The sequence below is a fragment of the Microcebus murinus genome, chromosome 13, assembly GCF_040939455.1.
Source record: "Microcebus murinus isolate Inina chromosome 13, M.murinus_Inina_mat1.0, whole genome shotgun sequence".
Lineage (NCBI taxonomy): Eukaryota > Metazoa > Chordata > Mammalia > Primates > Cheirogaleidae > Microcebus > Microcebus murinus.
In genome coordinates, this window is record NC_134116.1 from 76,969,560 (window position 1) to 76,987,526 (window position 17,967).

General features: G+C 41.9%; 1 protein-coding gene and 1 pseudogene across 2 annotated transcripts in view; one reads left to right on the forward strand and one right to left on the reverse strand.

The window, feature by feature from the left end:
• Nucleotides 1-17,967, reverse strand: part of SACS (sacsin molecular chaperone) — a 79,784-nt gene that overhangs the window by 35,358 nt on the left and 26,459 nt on the right. For both annotated transcript variants that reach the window (XM_012744036.3, XM_012744035.3), the window contains exons 3-5: nucleotides 9,966-10,116; nucleotides 4,215-4,302; nucleotides 2,857-2,942 (exon numbers count right to left, since the gene is read on the reverse strand). In XM_012744036.3, the coding sequence (XP_012599490.2) occupies nucleotides 2,857-2,942; nucleotides 4,215-4,302; nucleotides 9,966-10,116 (325 nt within the window). The remainder of the gene's footprint in view (nucleotides 1-2,856; nucleotides 2,943-4,214; nucleotides 4,303-9,965; nucleotides 10,117-17,967) is intronic.
• Nucleotides 7,699-8,541, forward strand: LOC105859834 (large ribosomal subunit protein P1 pseudogene; annotated as a pseudogene).

Below are 17,967 nucleotides of genomic sequence, written 5' to 3' on the forward strand. Positions count from 1 at the left end.
AAATACACCAAAAAATAATTATATTTAATAATAATCTATTGACCATCTTTGTATTTATGTACAATGTTTTAAAAGTAACTACATTTAAATAAAGTAAATTTGCATCACTATCTTCAAGATCTGGTGAGGTTAACACTGAAAGTAATTGTTACATACATATCACAGTATGGTTGAAAAGTCCTTCTCCAATTATTTGCACCTAAAACTCATTGCTTAATTTACTATTACTTAGCTTCTAAATACAAATCCTGGTACTATTTAAACTGTCTCTTATTTACCATCTACCCAAAGCTTTTGTGCAAAAGAAATTACTCCATTTCCATAAGCTGTACATATTATTCTCTGTGGGAGGTATCTTATGCTTGAGCAGTTACCAAAAATAGATCTTTATCATTTGCTTACCAAATTTACCTTCTCTTAGGAAAAAAATGAAGTAATATAGTATCAATTTATAGGTACCCCTTAAGAGGCTGCATTCCTGAGAGCTTAAGATATGAACATTTCTTTCTCCTATACTCAGCTGAAAGCTTCTTGACAAAGTTAAGAGTGACTCATTCCTTTCAAGAATAAGGGAGTACTACTATCTGCTTGGTGGACGGTGGGCTAGTAGAGGAGTGACTAGACCTCTGTAACGTAGAAAGAAAAGGGCAAACTGCAAGATTTGCCTCAACAAAATTTCCCATCATGACAATCCCAATCACTTCACTTCTGGACACCTACCAAAACATACTGGGCTCTGGTCAATCTGATGGAAGCTCTAGACTCTGAAATAAACTCCAGAGATATTATCCCTAGATTACTTTGGACCTTGTCTAAAGTAAGAAAAAATCAATAGATGCTAATTTCCTAAATAAACTCTAATTTAGACCAAACCAAATCAAAAGGTTATGTTTTAAATGGATGGGTCTTTAGAAATACAAGGTATTACCCTGCATTATTAAACTCATGAAGCTCTAATTTGTGGGAGAAGTACTTTTTTACCTCCCTAGAACCTTGGCATCACTAAGCTGAGCAATAACCGAAAAGACCTTATACTGATACCACAGCAAGGCCAACAGTAACGCCTTTATCAGAATGAAAAGGTGATACACAATGTCCACATGAAATGAAGCAACCATGAGAAGACAGAGGCAATAGCACAGAATTGAAAACTAGTTTTGAGATCAGGCTTTCAGTTCATCTACTGCATTCTAAAGGGTTGGATGTCTTACCCATCAGCTGTTCAAACACAAACCTGAACAGTTAAGCCATGCCTTCCACTATCTCCCTATCCACTACTAATTCCTCCTACCTATACCACTGCCTATTTCTCATACGATTTTTAATTTTTAAGCTCCATTCAGTCTAATGCAATCTCTAAAAACTAATGATTTTGTTTATATTAGGATATCATAATAATTATTATGATAATTATCATGATATCCTAAGGCATGAAAAAAACAAATAGAGAGCAAAATATGATGTTAACTTACAAAATGATAGCAATTTAGAGGCTGGATCTTGTTTTCATTTGGATATCTATTTGTGATTTCCATGTATTTAGGAAGCAGAGATGGAGTAAACTAAAGATAAACTCCCAACTCCCAGGTTCCAACTATTAATCACAACTTGAACAAAAAATAGTATGAGATTTTTCCCTTAATCTGTAATCCTGAGATTGCTTTCAAACTGACTCTGAGAAGCAGCAACAATATATTTTGCATTTGCTCTTGGGCAAGTCCCTAAAATCTCTAGGTCTAGGTGATTTCTAAGATCCTATTAAATCTAAAATAGTCAAATTCTACTAAAATACCCATGCAACAAAGACTATATTGAGCTGGCTAAAATACATAAATACATACATATGAGCAAAGTAGGACTAACCATCAGCTGTATGCCAAAGACATTACTCATACTAGTGACTTCATTCTCAGCAAGGATCCCACTTGCTCACTTTTGAACAGATGACAGCCTACTCCTGTTACCAACTAAATCTTCATTTGAATGTATTCTATTCACTTCTCTCTACCCCCCAACAGCCTCATAACCATATTCTTCTCATCTTCATTTTCCTAATAGGTCAATATAAAAATAGTTTTCACATTTACCTTCTGTGAACCACTGGTACCTATTTTAAAAGATGGACTGAAACTGATCCAATATCCCATCTTATTATAATCACTAAAAACACAACAACCCTCAATCAGTGCGTATCTGAGCATGAGTATCTAAAACACTCAGTCCTTCTTCTCTAAAAATTTGCCATCTAAACTAGAACCATAATGAAGACCATATTGAAGGTAATAAACACTAAATAAGCTAATGAGAAGAAAAATACATAATAATTGATCTACTTCTACAATTAAGAAGGTTTTTATTTAGCTTAAACGTAAAATCTAAATTTTGCAGTATTGCTTTTTGTTGTTTTTCAATGCATATATTCAAGCTAAAATATCATAAATAGAAATAAATAACTAAAATAACTACACTATTAAATAAACTCTCCCCAAAAAAGCCCATCTTTAAGTCCAAGGCTCCAATGGGCATGTGTTTATGGCCTTTAATTGTGGACTTGGTAATGGTTTGTTGCTTTGGTTGGTTGGATAGTCCCTGTACAAAATTCTACATAAAAAATTCCTGGAGCAACGCTATGCTTGATTACAGCACTCAGTAGCACACTGTATTCCTTTGCCCCAGAAACCTCATATATTTATACTGATTCCATTCTCAAATCCATCCCATCCAGCTATACACTGCAGCCACAGAGGTGTATAAATACAGCCATTCAAATCTATGCGAAATTAGGACTTCTAAGTAAATTTACCTCATCTCATTTTTATCAAAGTAAATCACACATGAACCCAACACATGCCCTACCTTAAGAATCTGTCCTCCTTCTGGATATCTTCTTAAAATGTCCTTGAGAAAATCAACAAGTGGTGGAGTTGTCTGACCAAATCGACCTAAAATATAGAGCACATTTTAAATGATTTAGAAAACTGTTCCATGACCTATCACCAATATGTGATTTGGTTCTGAATAAAGTGTAACTATACAAGTTATGATTTCATAACTGTATATGAAGTACCCTGTTTCAAAAATCTACCCATGCAATTCAGCAGAAGGTCAAGCAGATACAATTGTATCAAATCTCAAAGTTTTTAACTGAACTACAAATTAGGTTTCAAAAATGTTCAAAAATATACTAACTATTAGAAAAGATTATTAATTCAAAACAAACTACATGGTGGGGTGGAGAGGAGTATTGCTATTTTCCAAAGCAAAGGAAATAAATGGTGCCATTTTGTGGGTGCTTTGCCATTAAACAGTAAGCCAGATAGTGGTGCTTATGATCACATTCTTAAGATTCTCAGAGTCAACCAGTGTTCTTACTGTTCTGAATATTTAGCAGTCACTGCCTCAATGGCTGTCCAGCTCTGGTGCCCTTAAGCCTTACTAAACTAGATATTTTTATACCAACTGACCAGGTCACCTTCAGACAGGTGCCAGGAGGTTGTAGGGAGAATGGAGAGAAAGGAGGAAATTTCTCAAATGCACAGAACTTTTAAACTCTGTATATACATAAAAAGAAATCTGTGCTTAAAAAAACAAAATCATCACCATAAATTTATTTGCATCATTTTGTTACAACTACGCAGAACCAAGCCCAAATAAGACTCTGATTCCATAGCCTTCAACCCCAATTGTTCTTGTAATTCATCTACTTCCATCTGCCCTGTTTCCTTTGGTACTGATAGCACTCACTGCATCCAACAGATGTATGCTTTCATTTCACTTTTAAAACAACTTTTTAAAACCACTTTATTGTGGTTTTAATGCAACTCAATGCATTTGGAGACAAGTATACACCCGCAAAATCATGAAACCATCATTCTCATTAGTGTCATAAATGCATCCATCACCTCCAAAAGCCTTCTCCTGTCCCTTCTGCTTTTTTTAACCTTTGTGGTAAGAGCACTTAATATAAGATCTACCCTTTTAGCAATTTTTAAGTATATAACACAGTACCATTCATCATAGGCCTTGTATTATACAGTAGATCCCCAGATCTTATTTATTTTATATAACAAACTTTGTACCCTTTGACCAATACCTCTTCGTTTCTCCCCCCCCCCCAGCCCTGGCAACCACCATCTACTCTCTGCTTCTTTGTCAAAACTTAATCTTTATGCAACTAAATATAGCAGATATTCCTGGTAAAGTCAATATTATACCTCCCCCTTTTAAGCCTTTTGATTGAAGGTTTACAAAAAGATGACAATTTTTGGAAGTCAGATCTCCAATCTTGATCCAGTCAGATAACTGAAAAAAAGAAAATAAAATGTATGAAAGGCAATATAGTCTCTAATATTGTAAATTCAAAAGTTTATCTCAATTTTCTTTTCACTTAAGAATGCTTGTTAACTGTTCTAATCAGGAAGTAAGCTGCTCAGGAGAAGTGACTATTCCAAAGATCATAAATGTAGTAAAAAACTTTATTTAAAAATTTAAAGGATTTAAAGATGTTTTCCCTTAATTACATATTAATAAAAACATATATATTCCTGCTTTAGCATAACTTAAAATTTTTTAATGATGAATCAAGATCATTAATATACACAAAATCATTCTTTTGATCAACATTTCACTGCTCATAACAGAGCTCCATGCGACTTCAACAGATATTAGAGGACAAAACAAAATCTGTTTTTAAATTAATTGGAATAATTTGGTTTTTAGGGCATTTAACATATTAATATGTATGGCAACTTTCTTAGAAAAGATTATACTAAGCAGTACTTCCCAAATCTAAGAAGCAATTTTTTTTTCATTTACTTTCAAAGAGCATCCCATAGGCTAGTATTCCTAGATATACATACACTTTGGAAAGCACTGCTACAGATGTTGCTACCAAAAAAAGGTGTGATGTGGAAGCAAGGAACAAACGAGGCTTCTAACCTCTGAAGCTGCTTTGGTGTATGACTTCCCTGAAATTAACTTTCCTGAAAAATGCCTTGATGTTTGCTTTTGTTTTGGTGATTTTCCTGTTTCTTATAAAGGCAGGGTACAACATGTTATTTGATCCACAGGGGCAGTGTAACAGAGCACCTTTTTTGAAAAAAAGATCAATAATGCAAAGCCAGATCAACCTTTTCCCCATCAAGGTTTATCACTGAGTGTTCCTATGGAGTGACCTCTTACAGGTTGACTGACTACAAAACATGACTCGAAAGCTCACCTGAAGAACCACCTTTCCAACTTGCATGTCCTGACAAGGTATGAAGGACATCCTTTACCATTTCAAAAATTGACACTTCCAACTATCTACCACTCAGCTTACACTGATACCCTCCAAGGTTCCTAAAGCTAAACCTGTCAAAAGGTGAACTCAGGCTATTGGTTCTGATAATCAATGCTTTTAGAAGACTGTAATCCATGGCATACCTACAGGGAAGTGATTCCCCAAAAGAGCAACCACACAGCACAGGCACCTCAGCAGTGCTATCTGCTCCCTTCTCCTGAGCTTGCCAAGATTTGGGGCATTTGCTTGGGTTTCTCCCTTTTCTGGATCCCAAATAACTTCAACCAAGCAAAGTAACTTTGGTACAATTCATCTCCACATTCAATGTGCCATATGAAATTTTAAAAGTTGTCCATTTAAGTCTATTTTGTTTTTAAAACAGAGTGATTATAAAATAATTTGAAAATAATTATCATTTATAGGTCTCTGTGTATGCCAACCTCAACTTCCCTTATAAACCTCAGAGATGCTCATCTCCATTTACTCAAAAATAGTAACTCTCTCCAAATTATTAAGCAGACAATACAATACTAATTGCAATCTGGGTCTCCTGACACTTCTTCCTTTGTTCAGCTGTCAAGGACACAGGGAAATGCTCAAGAGCCAGAAGTTGGGGAATAAAGGGCATTTGTGACCATTAAAAGACAGAAAAGCTAAGTAATATTTCCAACTTCCTGGTTTGAGGTTCAAGCACATTTGGTATGAAGGTAAAAGGACCAGGAAGAAGCAAAGCTATAATTTACAGCTTCAGTGTCTTTATGGGACGGGAAATAAAGTGAGGCACTTCCACATTCCATCTCCAGGCCAGGAAGAGCCACACAGAGACAAAGAGAAAGAAGACAGTAGGTAACCTGGAAAGACTGAGGACTAAGTAAGCACCCACTGCTAAGTCCACACTAACCAAACTCAGCATGTGGTGAGAAACTGTCAACAGCTTTCTTTCATTTCCTTCTTACCCTGAGACATTTAGAATTCTCACCAATGATTCTAATCTAAAAGGCTCTGAGCAGCACGTGAATTAAAAAGGAAAGGAAAACCCCACCCTGTGAAAGATATGCTTATATATAGGTGACCGTTTCTGGGGGCACAACTTAGTGTTTCTAAGTTCATAGGTCAGCAGAAGTCACAGCCCGTCCTTTCTGAATCCACAGAAAATTGTGTCCTCTACTTGCTTCTTGCTACTTGCTACAGAAAATTGTGTCCTCTACTTGCTTCTTGCTTCAAGATTTATCCTTTTGAAGTTAATTTTAATGGTTTAAGCCCTTCCTCTTTGTTTTAAAGAACTTTATGTTTAATTTTTATTTTTCCCCAATTGATAGATACCCTGACAGATTATGGTATGAAATAGTAAAATGTTCATAGACTTTGGAATCAGACAGACTTTGGAATCTGAATTCAAATCCAGACTTGATATTCCATCTCTCTGAATCTTAGCTGTACTGTTCTGCAAATTGTACTAGTGATAACTAACATGAAGTTCTTCTGAGTATTAAATCAAATGATGTATGTAAATATATCATCTACATTGTGGTAGGTATGTTAGAGTAGAACAACACACCTACTCCAGAATCCTTTACTCCTTGAATGGTGTCTGGAACAGAGACCAATAAATGGTAATTGTATTCTCAACGTGTTTTACCAAAGTACAGAAGGAGAAAGTGCTAAGCATCAGTTACTTCCCAAAATTCTATCTCCAGCCCCAACATCTCTCCCTCGAGTTTCAGTCCCAGATTTGCAACTGCCTGTTGAATATCACTATCCAGCAGAGATTTTAGAATTGGTTATAATTAGTTTTATCCCTTTCATATTAGAAATAGGAAAGCAAACCCTACCATGTGAATTAATGTGGCCTCTGTTATATATTCACAGATGGGATACGAAGTAAGACCCAGGTCACCCACCCCTCCGTTTCCTACATTTTCCTAGATGCTTCTTTAAGTCTCACCATCAGCTGAACCATATATAAAAGCAAACTGATCACTACACTTCCTCGAAACTAAGTTCACGCTCAGTACTTGTTTATCTCTGCTAACTGAATCCTTATTCTCCTAATCTGACTCAAAGCTTGCCCACATTCTTGGTAAGACCTCTGTCTTATTCTACCTCCATTCCGCCAACCCCCACATCTATTTGGTACCAAATTGCCAAAATTTTGCCTTTTAGAAGTCTCCTATATATCCTTTCTCTTTCAGTTTCATCTTTACAGCCACAGTCTAGAACCTCATCACTTCATATCAGGACAAAAACATCCTACCCAGACCCCCTTCTGTCTGCCCACTCAATCCCAAACACTTTATGCACACTACCACTTTCACCATCCCTTATCCATGCTTTGCACAGACACCTGCAAAAACATTTCTAATGGCAAGACTGAGCCACACCTGAGCCTTTGAGTGTGACCACATCTAGGGGACAAGATGATAAACCAGAGTAACTAAAGAAATGGGTATGGAACCAGGAAAGGAAGGTTAAAAGATGGGAGTAGGCACACAAAAAAGAGATAAGAATGACAAACTTTGCTCCTTTTCGAGTTTATCTAAAGTCCTCAAACACCAATCTGTGCACCAAAAAACATTTTTAAAAATTAGCCAATCGTGGTGGCATGCACCTGAAGTCCCAGCTACTCAGGAGGCTGAGGTAGGAGGACTGCTTGAGCCCAGGAGTGAGAGGCAGCAGTGAGCTATGATGATGCCACTGCATTCCAGCCTGGGGACAGAGTGACACCCTGTCTCTAAAAAAAAAAAAAAATTAATAAATAAAAATTTAAAAATAAAGTTCTCAAGCAGCCTTTCCTCAGTTGCTCCTGGGGTGCTGGGTCCTTCTGAAAAGGCCAAGGCCGCAGTGGGGTGAGGACCTCACTTCATCGGAGGACTAGCACTGCTCCCACTGGGCAGCGCCTGCCCCCCATTTGCCTGCACCACGGCCGCAGAGGAGCTTGTTTGAGTCTACTCGGCCCTCATTCTGCATGAAGATGAGATGACCTTAATGGAGGGTAAGATCAGTGCCCTCCTGAAAGCAGCTGGTATAAACGTTGAACCTTTTTCGCCTGGCTTGTTGGCAGAGGCGCTGGCTAGTGTCAACACAGGGAACCTCATCTGCAGTGTCAGGGCTGGCGGACCTGCTCCAGAGCTGGTGCTGTGCCAACAGGAGGTCCTGTCCCTGCCATCACTGCTGCCCCAGCAGAGGACAAGCAAGTGGAAGCAAGGAAAGAAGAATCCCAGAAGTCTGACAAGGACACAGACTTGGGTCTTTTTGACTAAAACCTCCTTTATAACATGTTCGCTAAAAAGCTGAACTCTTAAAAAAATAAAAATAAAGTTCTCAATCAAGTCAATGAATGCATGCCAACAAACACCTTGGGGAACTGATAAGGAGGACTGATCCCTCCGTGGAGGAACGTGAGATTAATCAGAAATCTGTGTCAGGCTGGGCGGGCGCGGTGGCTCATGCCTGTAATCCTAGCACTCTGGGAGGCCGAGGCAGGTGGACTGCTCGAGGTCAGGAGTTCGAAACCAGCCTGAGCAAGAGCGAGACCCCGTCTCTACTATAAATAGAAAGAAATTAATTGGCCAACTAATATATATATAGAAAAAATTAGCCCGGCACAGTGGTGCATGCCTGTAGTCCCAGCTACTCAAGAGGCTGAGGCAGGAGGATCCGCTTGAGCCCAGGAATTTGAGGTTGCTGTGAGCTAGGACACCACGGCACTCGCTCTAGCCTGGCCAACAAAGCTAGACTATGTCTCAAAAAAAAAAAAAGAAATCTGTGTCAAAGAGGGCAAGGACCAGAAAACTGACCCAAGTGCAGCAGGCCAACATGACACTGAAGGATTGAAAATCTCAGGTACCAAGCACTTCACCAATATGTGCACTGGGCAGTAAAGAAACCCAATACTTAAACTGTCATTCTGTGGTGCTCCTATGTATTCGTTATATATAAGGATTCCTTATACATCTGTTCGACTCTTTTCGACTCTTTTTAAATCCTGAAAATGATGTTCTTCATCATGTGAATATATTTATTAGAATAAAAGAATTTTTTAAAAGAATAAAAGAATAAGGTAATTTTCGGTAAAATGTCTTTAATTAAACTCCCCTTTTAAGAAAACTGTAGAATTTTCTACCAATCTTAGAGGATCCAATATGAAATATTCCTATTTTCCAAAGTTTTGCTCTATCCAGTCATTCACCCGCACTTTGTAAGTTGTAACGTAAGTTTACTCCTCAAAATAATAGGTTCCATATTAAATTATATACAAAGATTCTTTCGGCCCTATATTTCTGTCATTCAAACATGGGGGGAAACTTTCAAGATACAAAAGGTTAAGTCATTTACCAGTATTCCAGTTAAATTTATAACATAAATAGAAAAATATGACTAATGATTAAGGCACTTCAGTGATGACGGCTCTAAAAAACAAAACAAAAAAAAAGAACTGTGGCTATAATGCCCATCAAAACAATTATCATGACTTCAGAAAGTGAAGATTCAGACAAAACGGGGCGGGATGCGAATGTGAAAACGGTAAATCAGGAGGAGTCACAACGAGGGACGGGCACACGCCCGCGCCCACCGTGCCCGAGTCCCGGCGGAGCGGATCGGCTCTGGGCACCAAACCCGCGACGCTGACAGGAAAGCGCTCGGCGCGCTCAGCCCCCGCCCGGCGGCGGCCCGCGCGCCCTACCTCGCGGTCGCCGCGCCACAGCCGCTGCTCGCCCGCGGGGAGGCCGGTCTCGGCGGAGATGCGCTCCTTCAGGTCGCGCGCCGTGCAGGTCGCCGGAACCGCCAGGGTCCTGCAGCCCACGCAGCCGGGCAGCACGGTCACCCGCACGCACCTGCGCGGAAGGCAAAGGGACCCTGAGTGGGACGCGCGAGGGAGCCCGCCCGGCCCCGACCGCCGAGCGCGCGCACGCCCTCCAGCCCGGAGCCCGGCCCGGCCCGGTACCTGTCCCCCATCGCGTCCGCCCCCCAAACGCCGGCGCCTGCTCACGGCCCGCCCCGCCGCACCGACAGGCCGGGCGCGGGCCCGGAGGGCGGGCTCCTCATGGCGCAGGCCGGCCGCCGCCCACGCCCGGCGCCGCCGCAGCCCCGAGAGCAGCGGCCCGAGCGGAGGGGGAAATGCTAGAGGAAGCCGCGGCGGCGGCTGAGGAGAAGCAGGCGGAGGCGGCGGCGCGCGCCTGGCCGGCCTGGGCCTCTGCAGGCGCCGCCCGCGGGCACGCGCCCGCCCGCCAGGACCGTTAGCCGAGGAGCCGCCCCACCCCCCGCCAGGCCCCGCCCCGCCCCGCCGCGCCGAACCGCGGTCCTCAGCGAAGGCCCCGCCCCGCCCCACCAAGGTCCTTAGCGAAGGCCCCGCCCCGCCGCCCGCCAGGCCCCGCCCCGCCCCACCAAGGTCCTTAGCGAAGGCCCCGCCCCGCCCCTCCTGCAGAAGCTCCTTCTCCCGGACCTCAAACCCAGCAATGGTACTTGCAGGGTGTACATCTAGAAAGGAGATGCGTTTTCCCTGCTGGAGTTCAACAGTGCATTGACATGCAAAACTAGACACATCTAAGGCCTGTGTCTCTTCAACTCTAATGATTTTTACTCAATGGAAACATCTCCAAATAAGATTTATCGTGACCTCTTCTTAGGCAGGAGAAGGGAACGTGGTGGTCACAGAACACAGCGTCTTCCGTGGTTTCCTTCGTGACTTTTGTTTTCAATGACTCAGTTGGCTCGAGAAAGGAGAGCCAGCAGCAAAGTAACAGATGAGAATGAATGCACATAAATGTGCATTTATGACATGTTAAAAATATATGTAATTTGTTTTGGCAAATTATTTTATGCTGTTAGTAGCCTGAGTGTCTCCTCATTACAACTGCAAGCTCCTTGAAAGCAGTAACGTGAGTCTTAGAGCTGATATCGCCCCACAGGAAGAAAGTTGCCTTATAATTTGAAAATTTGTGGGGCTTTACAAGGCTTTCACGAACACGAGGCCCTTCCTTTGGCTTATTTCTTCCAGATGTGGATGAGACACATTGCAAAAAGAAAAGCAACAGCTATTAAGGTAATTCAAAAGCTACATTGTGAACAAGTAAACTTGTGTGCTTCTTGTTTTAAACACCCTAAATAGAATAGAATTAAATGTTAGATTTGACCTAAAAAATGGTAATAATTAAATTACAGCTTCTACCCCCCCCAAAAAATGTATTGCTCAAAACTCCTTATCAGTAATAAATACATAGAACACTCTTTTAGCTGTTCCGTTCCTCTCTTACCGTAGTTAAAAGGGAGAGTGATGTAAGTCAGGCATAGCTTTTCCTACTTGGAAGAGATAAGCTTGCTCAATTAGAAGAGAATATGGTAATTCAGTATAAAAATCAGGCCAGAAAACCCTAACTATTTATTTCTTTAATCAGACAAGACTGTACAAGCATCAGAATAGCAACAAATGGAAAGAATGTAAGTTCTCATCTACCAAGTGACCTCTCTCTCTGGTGCAAGCACCACCCTCAGTCCCCAAGATCTGTAAATCAGCCTCTGCCATAGTGTCAAAACATACCTACTCCAGGAAAAAATCCTTCACACCTAAATCCGTCGATTAAAAGACCTCCAGGTAAAACCCTGGTTCTACCAGCTTTCCTTAGGCTCTTTCCTCGGGAGCCAGGCAAACAGGATGCAGTGACCTAGACTTGAGAGACTAGTGGAACCTAGACTTGAGAGACTTGAGAGACAAAGGGATGGCTTTAACCAAGAGGCGTTCATAAGAAGCCAAGCAGGTTCAGCTGGGGAAGGAGGCTGGTCAGAAGATGTGTTGAACATCTGGAGTTCAGGGTGTCCTCAGCATACATCTAGAAGGGTTAGTTGGTGTAAAAATAGATCTGGAACTCAGAACAGAAGTCAAAGTTAAGGATACAAATTTAGGAATCATTTGGATAATATTTATTGAACCCCTCAGCAGGAAGCTGAGATTGCCCAGAAAAGCTTATATGAGAAGAAGGGGGCCCAAAGCCACTGATGTAGTTGACACTTTCATCATCTTTGACCTGCACTGGAATAATCACCTCCTACCGGGTTTGCCTTCTCTAGTTGCCTCCTCTCCAATTCATCTCCCAACCTGCCCCAAGGTCAGATTTGGAATTGGCATCTGTTTTGTCTACTGATGGCTTCCCACAACTTGAAAGAAGTCTTAACACAGAATAGGTACTCAATAAATACAAAGAAAGGAAGAAAGGGAGGGAGGGAGAAAAGGAGGAAATAATATTCTGGAAAACACAGAAAAGTAGGAAGAAATAAGCTCAACCATTATTCATAGTCGTACTATTCCAATATAAGCAACATTTTTGTACATTGCCATTAATTTAAGGATTTTTTTAATGGCTGCAATTACACTATGGGTACATAATATTCTTCAACATTCTAGTCACTTCTGTAAGCCTCATTTCTAATTTCTGCATAATATTTCACTTAGAAGAAATATTTTAGGCTACCTAACCCTATTGATGATTACGCAGGTATTTTTTTTTTTTAAACTGTACACGCTTTAATAAATACCTTTGTTCATGGCCTTTTCTTAGAAATGTTTAGCTGAGCCTTAACTTATTCTGGGGAAGCATTTTATCAAGTGCAGCACAGCAAAAAGTCAAAACATTAGTCCCTTTTTCTTAGAGCGAGTTCACACTAACGACTCATGGGGGAGTCATGGGACCACACTTTGAGCCTATTTCAGCTGTAGAGGTGCGCAAACAAAAGTGGCTTTTTGCACAAGCTGGACTAACTCAGGCTAGCAGCAGAAAACAATGGTATGCCTTCTCATGACCCCGTTTTAACTTGCCCTGATGCTTCTGTCTTCCCTTAAACCTGGATGGAGTATCTGGCAGGAGCTCGAACCTCCCCATCACTCAAGGATGATGAACTAATTCATTCTCCTAACTGAGAATCCTATCTGGGGTAATAATCAGAACACCAGTCTGACCCAGTGTAAAAATTATCAAATAGCTACTGTCTGTCTTTGCTCGGATCCACTCTCAGCCAGGCACAGCCGCTGCACTGCAGTCTGGAAGCAGAGCTTGAGGCTGAATCAACCCTCCAGCAACAATGCTTTGAGATTTTAGGAAATGAAACGTGTCTAACAGCCTTTTATCATAGGGAACCAAAAAATTCATCCCTTCTGGAGAATGTTCACCAGTTACGTAAAGACAAAAGTATAATTAATTATTATGCCTTTGTTTAATAGCTGTTGGATAGCTGGAAAATAAAAAGATAAAGATATTGTGGGCACACAATTCAGTTCCATCCTAAAGAATGAGTAAAAACCATAAGCAAGTAGACAAAGGGGAAAGATCTGTAAAGTAGAGGTACAGGCAAGGCCAGTTTCGTTCCAGTTCCAGAGGTCTCTTTTCTTGTGCTCACAGGACCCCTCTGTATGAGTGTAGGGAGAAAGAGGAAGCGAGCTCTCTGCTATCTCTTCTTATAATAAAAGGGCACTCATCCCATTGTGGAGGCCCCACCCTGTGGGGGCGCCTCGATGGAGCCTCGGCGGCATCTCAGTGGCACAACAAGAAAAGAGTTTCCCCCCCCCCTTCGTGTGAAGTAGGGTGAGGCAATTAGCGAACAGCACACATCTGTTTATACTCATACCTCCGGTTATCTCTTGGGTTGTGAAGAAAGGCAAAAGGGAGGTGGGATGTGCAGGGATCGCGCAGAATACAAAGAAAATTAATCACTTCAAAGGTCAGCTCATGACCAGCGCGTGATTAGTTTGTGCGTTGCTAGGGCCCTTTGGGGGGGGAAATAAAAGGCACCCCGCAATTCAGGTCGGGGTCCTTGCCTGCGAGAGTGGCCACTGCGTTGGTGCTCTGGGGCTTGGACCCTGGCTAGCCAGAAAATAAACCTCCTCTTGTGTAATTGCATCCTCAATGTCTCTGCTTTTCTGTCCGATGGGGCTGTGGAAGGTCGGTCCCTAACAACCCTCATGACCTCACCTAACTCTAATTACCTCCCCAAAGCCCAGCTCCTAATGCCATCATATTAGAAGTTAGGGCTTCAACATATGAACGTTGGGGGGACACAAAACATTGAGTCCATAGCCCAATAGGCACTTAATAAATAATTGTTGAATAAGTGAATGAACAAATGCTCACGCCTGCCTGCACTCTCAGGCCTGGCACCCTGGATATCTGTACCTCTGTTCCCTTTCCCCTTTGCTCTATTCTTGGTTTTTTGTTTGTTTGTTTGTTCTGGTGGAAAAACTATAAACTTATTGTAGAATTTTATGGAGTAGAGAGTTATGCTACAATGTGGATGGCCCTTGAAAATACTCTGCTAGATAAAAGAAGCCAGTCACCAAAGACCACATATTGTATGATTGCTTTTATATGAAATGTCTAGAATTGGCACATCCATAGAGACAGAAAACAGATTAGTGTTTGCCAGGGATTGTGGGGAGAGGGAATGAGGAATGAGCACTAACAGGTATGAGGTTTCTTTGAGGGATGACGAAAATGTTCTGGAATTAGAACCTTGTGAATATCCTACAATCGCTGAATTATACCCTTTAAAATGGTAAATTTTATAGCATGTGAATTATATCTGAAAAAAAAAACATTAACATCATAGCTGATGTGAATGCAAAGGCTTTTCCCAGACCACCGTGTATAGAACCCTCTGGACACAAAGACATTTGAATGTGGCTACCCTTGGCTTTTTCTGGGGAGCCCAGCGTTTTGTTCCAGTTTAACTATCTTCTTACAGTGCTCTCAGGCAACTAACCAGAATAGTCAGAACCGGAATCTTTGCTCCCAAATACAGGCATAACCAAGATAAAGCATAAACTTCTTTATCAGAAGCATCGAAGCTTTTCTTTTCATTCTCATCTCTCATTTCCTCCCCAACTGACATTCCCCACCTTCCACCTGCCCTTCCAGCTCTCACGCAGCCTGTGCACATACCTACGTCCCTTCAGATTCAACCCCTGCATCCTTGGTTGAGGACGCCTGATGCTTCAGGACGCCCAGCATTGCGACCCCCAAGTCTGCCCCCGGCCCGCTCTGGTGTGTCTCCTCCCAAGCCTGGAGCAGCCGAGCACTGCGCCTGGGTCCCCGCCTCCAGCGTCCAGGCCTGATTTGGAGTTGTCCCGTTCAGGGACGACTAGATCCTCCGCCAGACATTCCAGTGGCCCACGTGGAATTTATCCGACAGGCCACGTCCGATCATCAATATACCAGACAAATGACAAAACTTCCCTTCCCTTTGTACTAAGGTAGACACAGTTGCTTAAATTTTATTTTTAGTTACATTAAACATGCTTTGGGAAATGATGTCATGTTTCTGAGTTAGCATTCCTGCCTTTTCTACTTCCAGAGAGGACATTATAAATTCCCTAGAGCGCTGTAAAAGTTACGAGAAAATAGAATTGTACAGACTTTACACGACGCTTTTGAATCTATCGGTAACTTTAATGAGGGTTTGTTGCTTGGTTGCCAGAAACCCTGGGTTATTCAAAGACAGCTTTGCCAAAGCAAAGTTAACCAGCAAGGGCCTTAAACATACCACATATGTCAAGTCAGTGATCCAAGGGGACTTTGCATGCAAAAGGAAAACTGTGACTCAGGCCCTCGGATATTGTGAAGGTGACACATCCTGAGCTGTACCGGCCGTTTCGGGGAATATTAAAACCACATGAGGTTTCCGAATTCCACTTACATTTATGGTGACCTTTGACTAAACATCCTCTTTTGCAACACTTCATAGAAAATATGGAGATAGAGTAAGTGGGCTACAGCAGCACGTGCCTTAAAATGAATGTAATTCATGCCAGTAATTGGTGCATTTGAATGGACTCTCAGCCCTAAACTCAATAGTAAGAAACACAGGACAAAACTTGTAAAACTTTTCATCATAAAACTGGTTAAACTAGGGCCGGGCGCTGTGGCTCACGCCTGTAGTCCTAGCTCTTGGGAGGCCGAGGCGGGCGGATTGCTCGAGGTCGGGAGTTCAAAACCAGCCTGAGCAAGAGCGAGACCCCGTCTCTACTATAAACAGAAAGAAATTAATTGGCCAACTGATATATATATAAAAAAAAAAAAAATTAGCCGGGCATAGTGGCGCATGCCTGTAGTCCCAGCTACCCGGGAGGCTGAGGCAGAAGGATCCCTCGAGCCCAGGAGTTTGAGGTTGCTGTGAGCTAGGCTGACGCCACGGCACTCACTCTAGCCTGGGCAACAAAGTGAGACTCTGTCTCAAAAAAAAAAAAAAAAAAAAACTGGTTAAACTGAACACACACACAAAAAAAGAAACAGGAAGAGCAAGGAATGCTGTAGCAGCGCTCATAGGCTGTGATGCTACAGAAACACAATAAATATCATTTCAGTAGAAAAGGGAGAGTACTAACATCAAGAAAAGCTGTCTGAGTCATCAGTCGCTGCCAAATGCACAAATGCTGTCTTCCGGCAACGGGGCTTCCCTGGACTACCACCCGGGCCCTATGCCCCCGCCAGGACAGAGACTGCCCTTTGGTTGAGTTTATATGTGCAATGAATTCTGTTTTTTTTTTTTTCTTTTCTCCCCTAATTATCTTTACTCCCAAGCACGCTGCAGAGCTTAGCTCCCAGCCAGATCTGCCCGTCACATTGTGTTGCTGGGTCTTCTTACCCTCTGTGCCACACTCCAGGCTCCCCCGAATCCTTCCTGCTCATAAGGAAGGTCTCCCCCCAGCGTGGCCCTGGGATTCCCTCTTGTGCATTTGCATGAGTGTGTGAGCGTGAGTGTTGACAAATAGGACTGATGTCCCCCCCACCTCTTTAGACCTCCTCGGAAAGGGCGATTCAGACTGGGCACCTGCCGATGGCACCAACCATTCTCCGTGGCCCTGGAGTGCCCTTCGATCACTGCTTGCTTCTTCGCACAGGAAGGAAACTAAAGGGCATTCTTCACAACCACCGCTTCTCCCAAGTATATTATTTGTATTTTATCAAAGGATTTTAATGTCTGCTGCTGTGTAGGGCACTGGGTTCTTACTTTGGAAAGGTTAGCCCCCCCCCCACAGCCTCTGAAATCATATCCACAAAGACAGTTATTCATTTTAGGCTGCAGTTGGGATGGTGAGAAACTGAAAACGTGGCCTAATAGCAACTACATTAATAATAATAATACCTGCCATTAATAGACCACTTAGTAGGCACCAAACACTTCTTATTTAATCATAAGTGCTCTATAAACACTATCTTATTTTTATCTTCACTAAAATCCTATAAGGCATTTTTATTTCTAGTTTATAGATGATGAAAAAGAGATTCAGAAGAGTTATAACTGCTCAAGAACACACAAGTGCAAGATCTAACTATGCTCTGAGCAAGCTCTCAAAGCCTGAGTTTTTAATCAATTTATATCAGTTATCAATGTAACTAGAGATATTTACCCTAAAGAAAAGATGACCCCATGGGACGTGCTATGTTTCTTAAATAGGAGAGTGGCTTTCATCTATAAAAGTTTCAGCAGCTCCAGAGACAGACAAATTTGGGGTTCAATATTCAAAAATATTCCAACGAGTAGAACAATATTCATTTTAATTCATTTATATCTAAATATACAGAATCCTTTACATCCACACCATCATATTTAATTCCCAGACAACTCTGCAAGGGAGACAACGTCATCTGCCACCATAAATCAGAGAGGGGAAGTCATTGGTCAAAGGTGTCCTTGCAAAT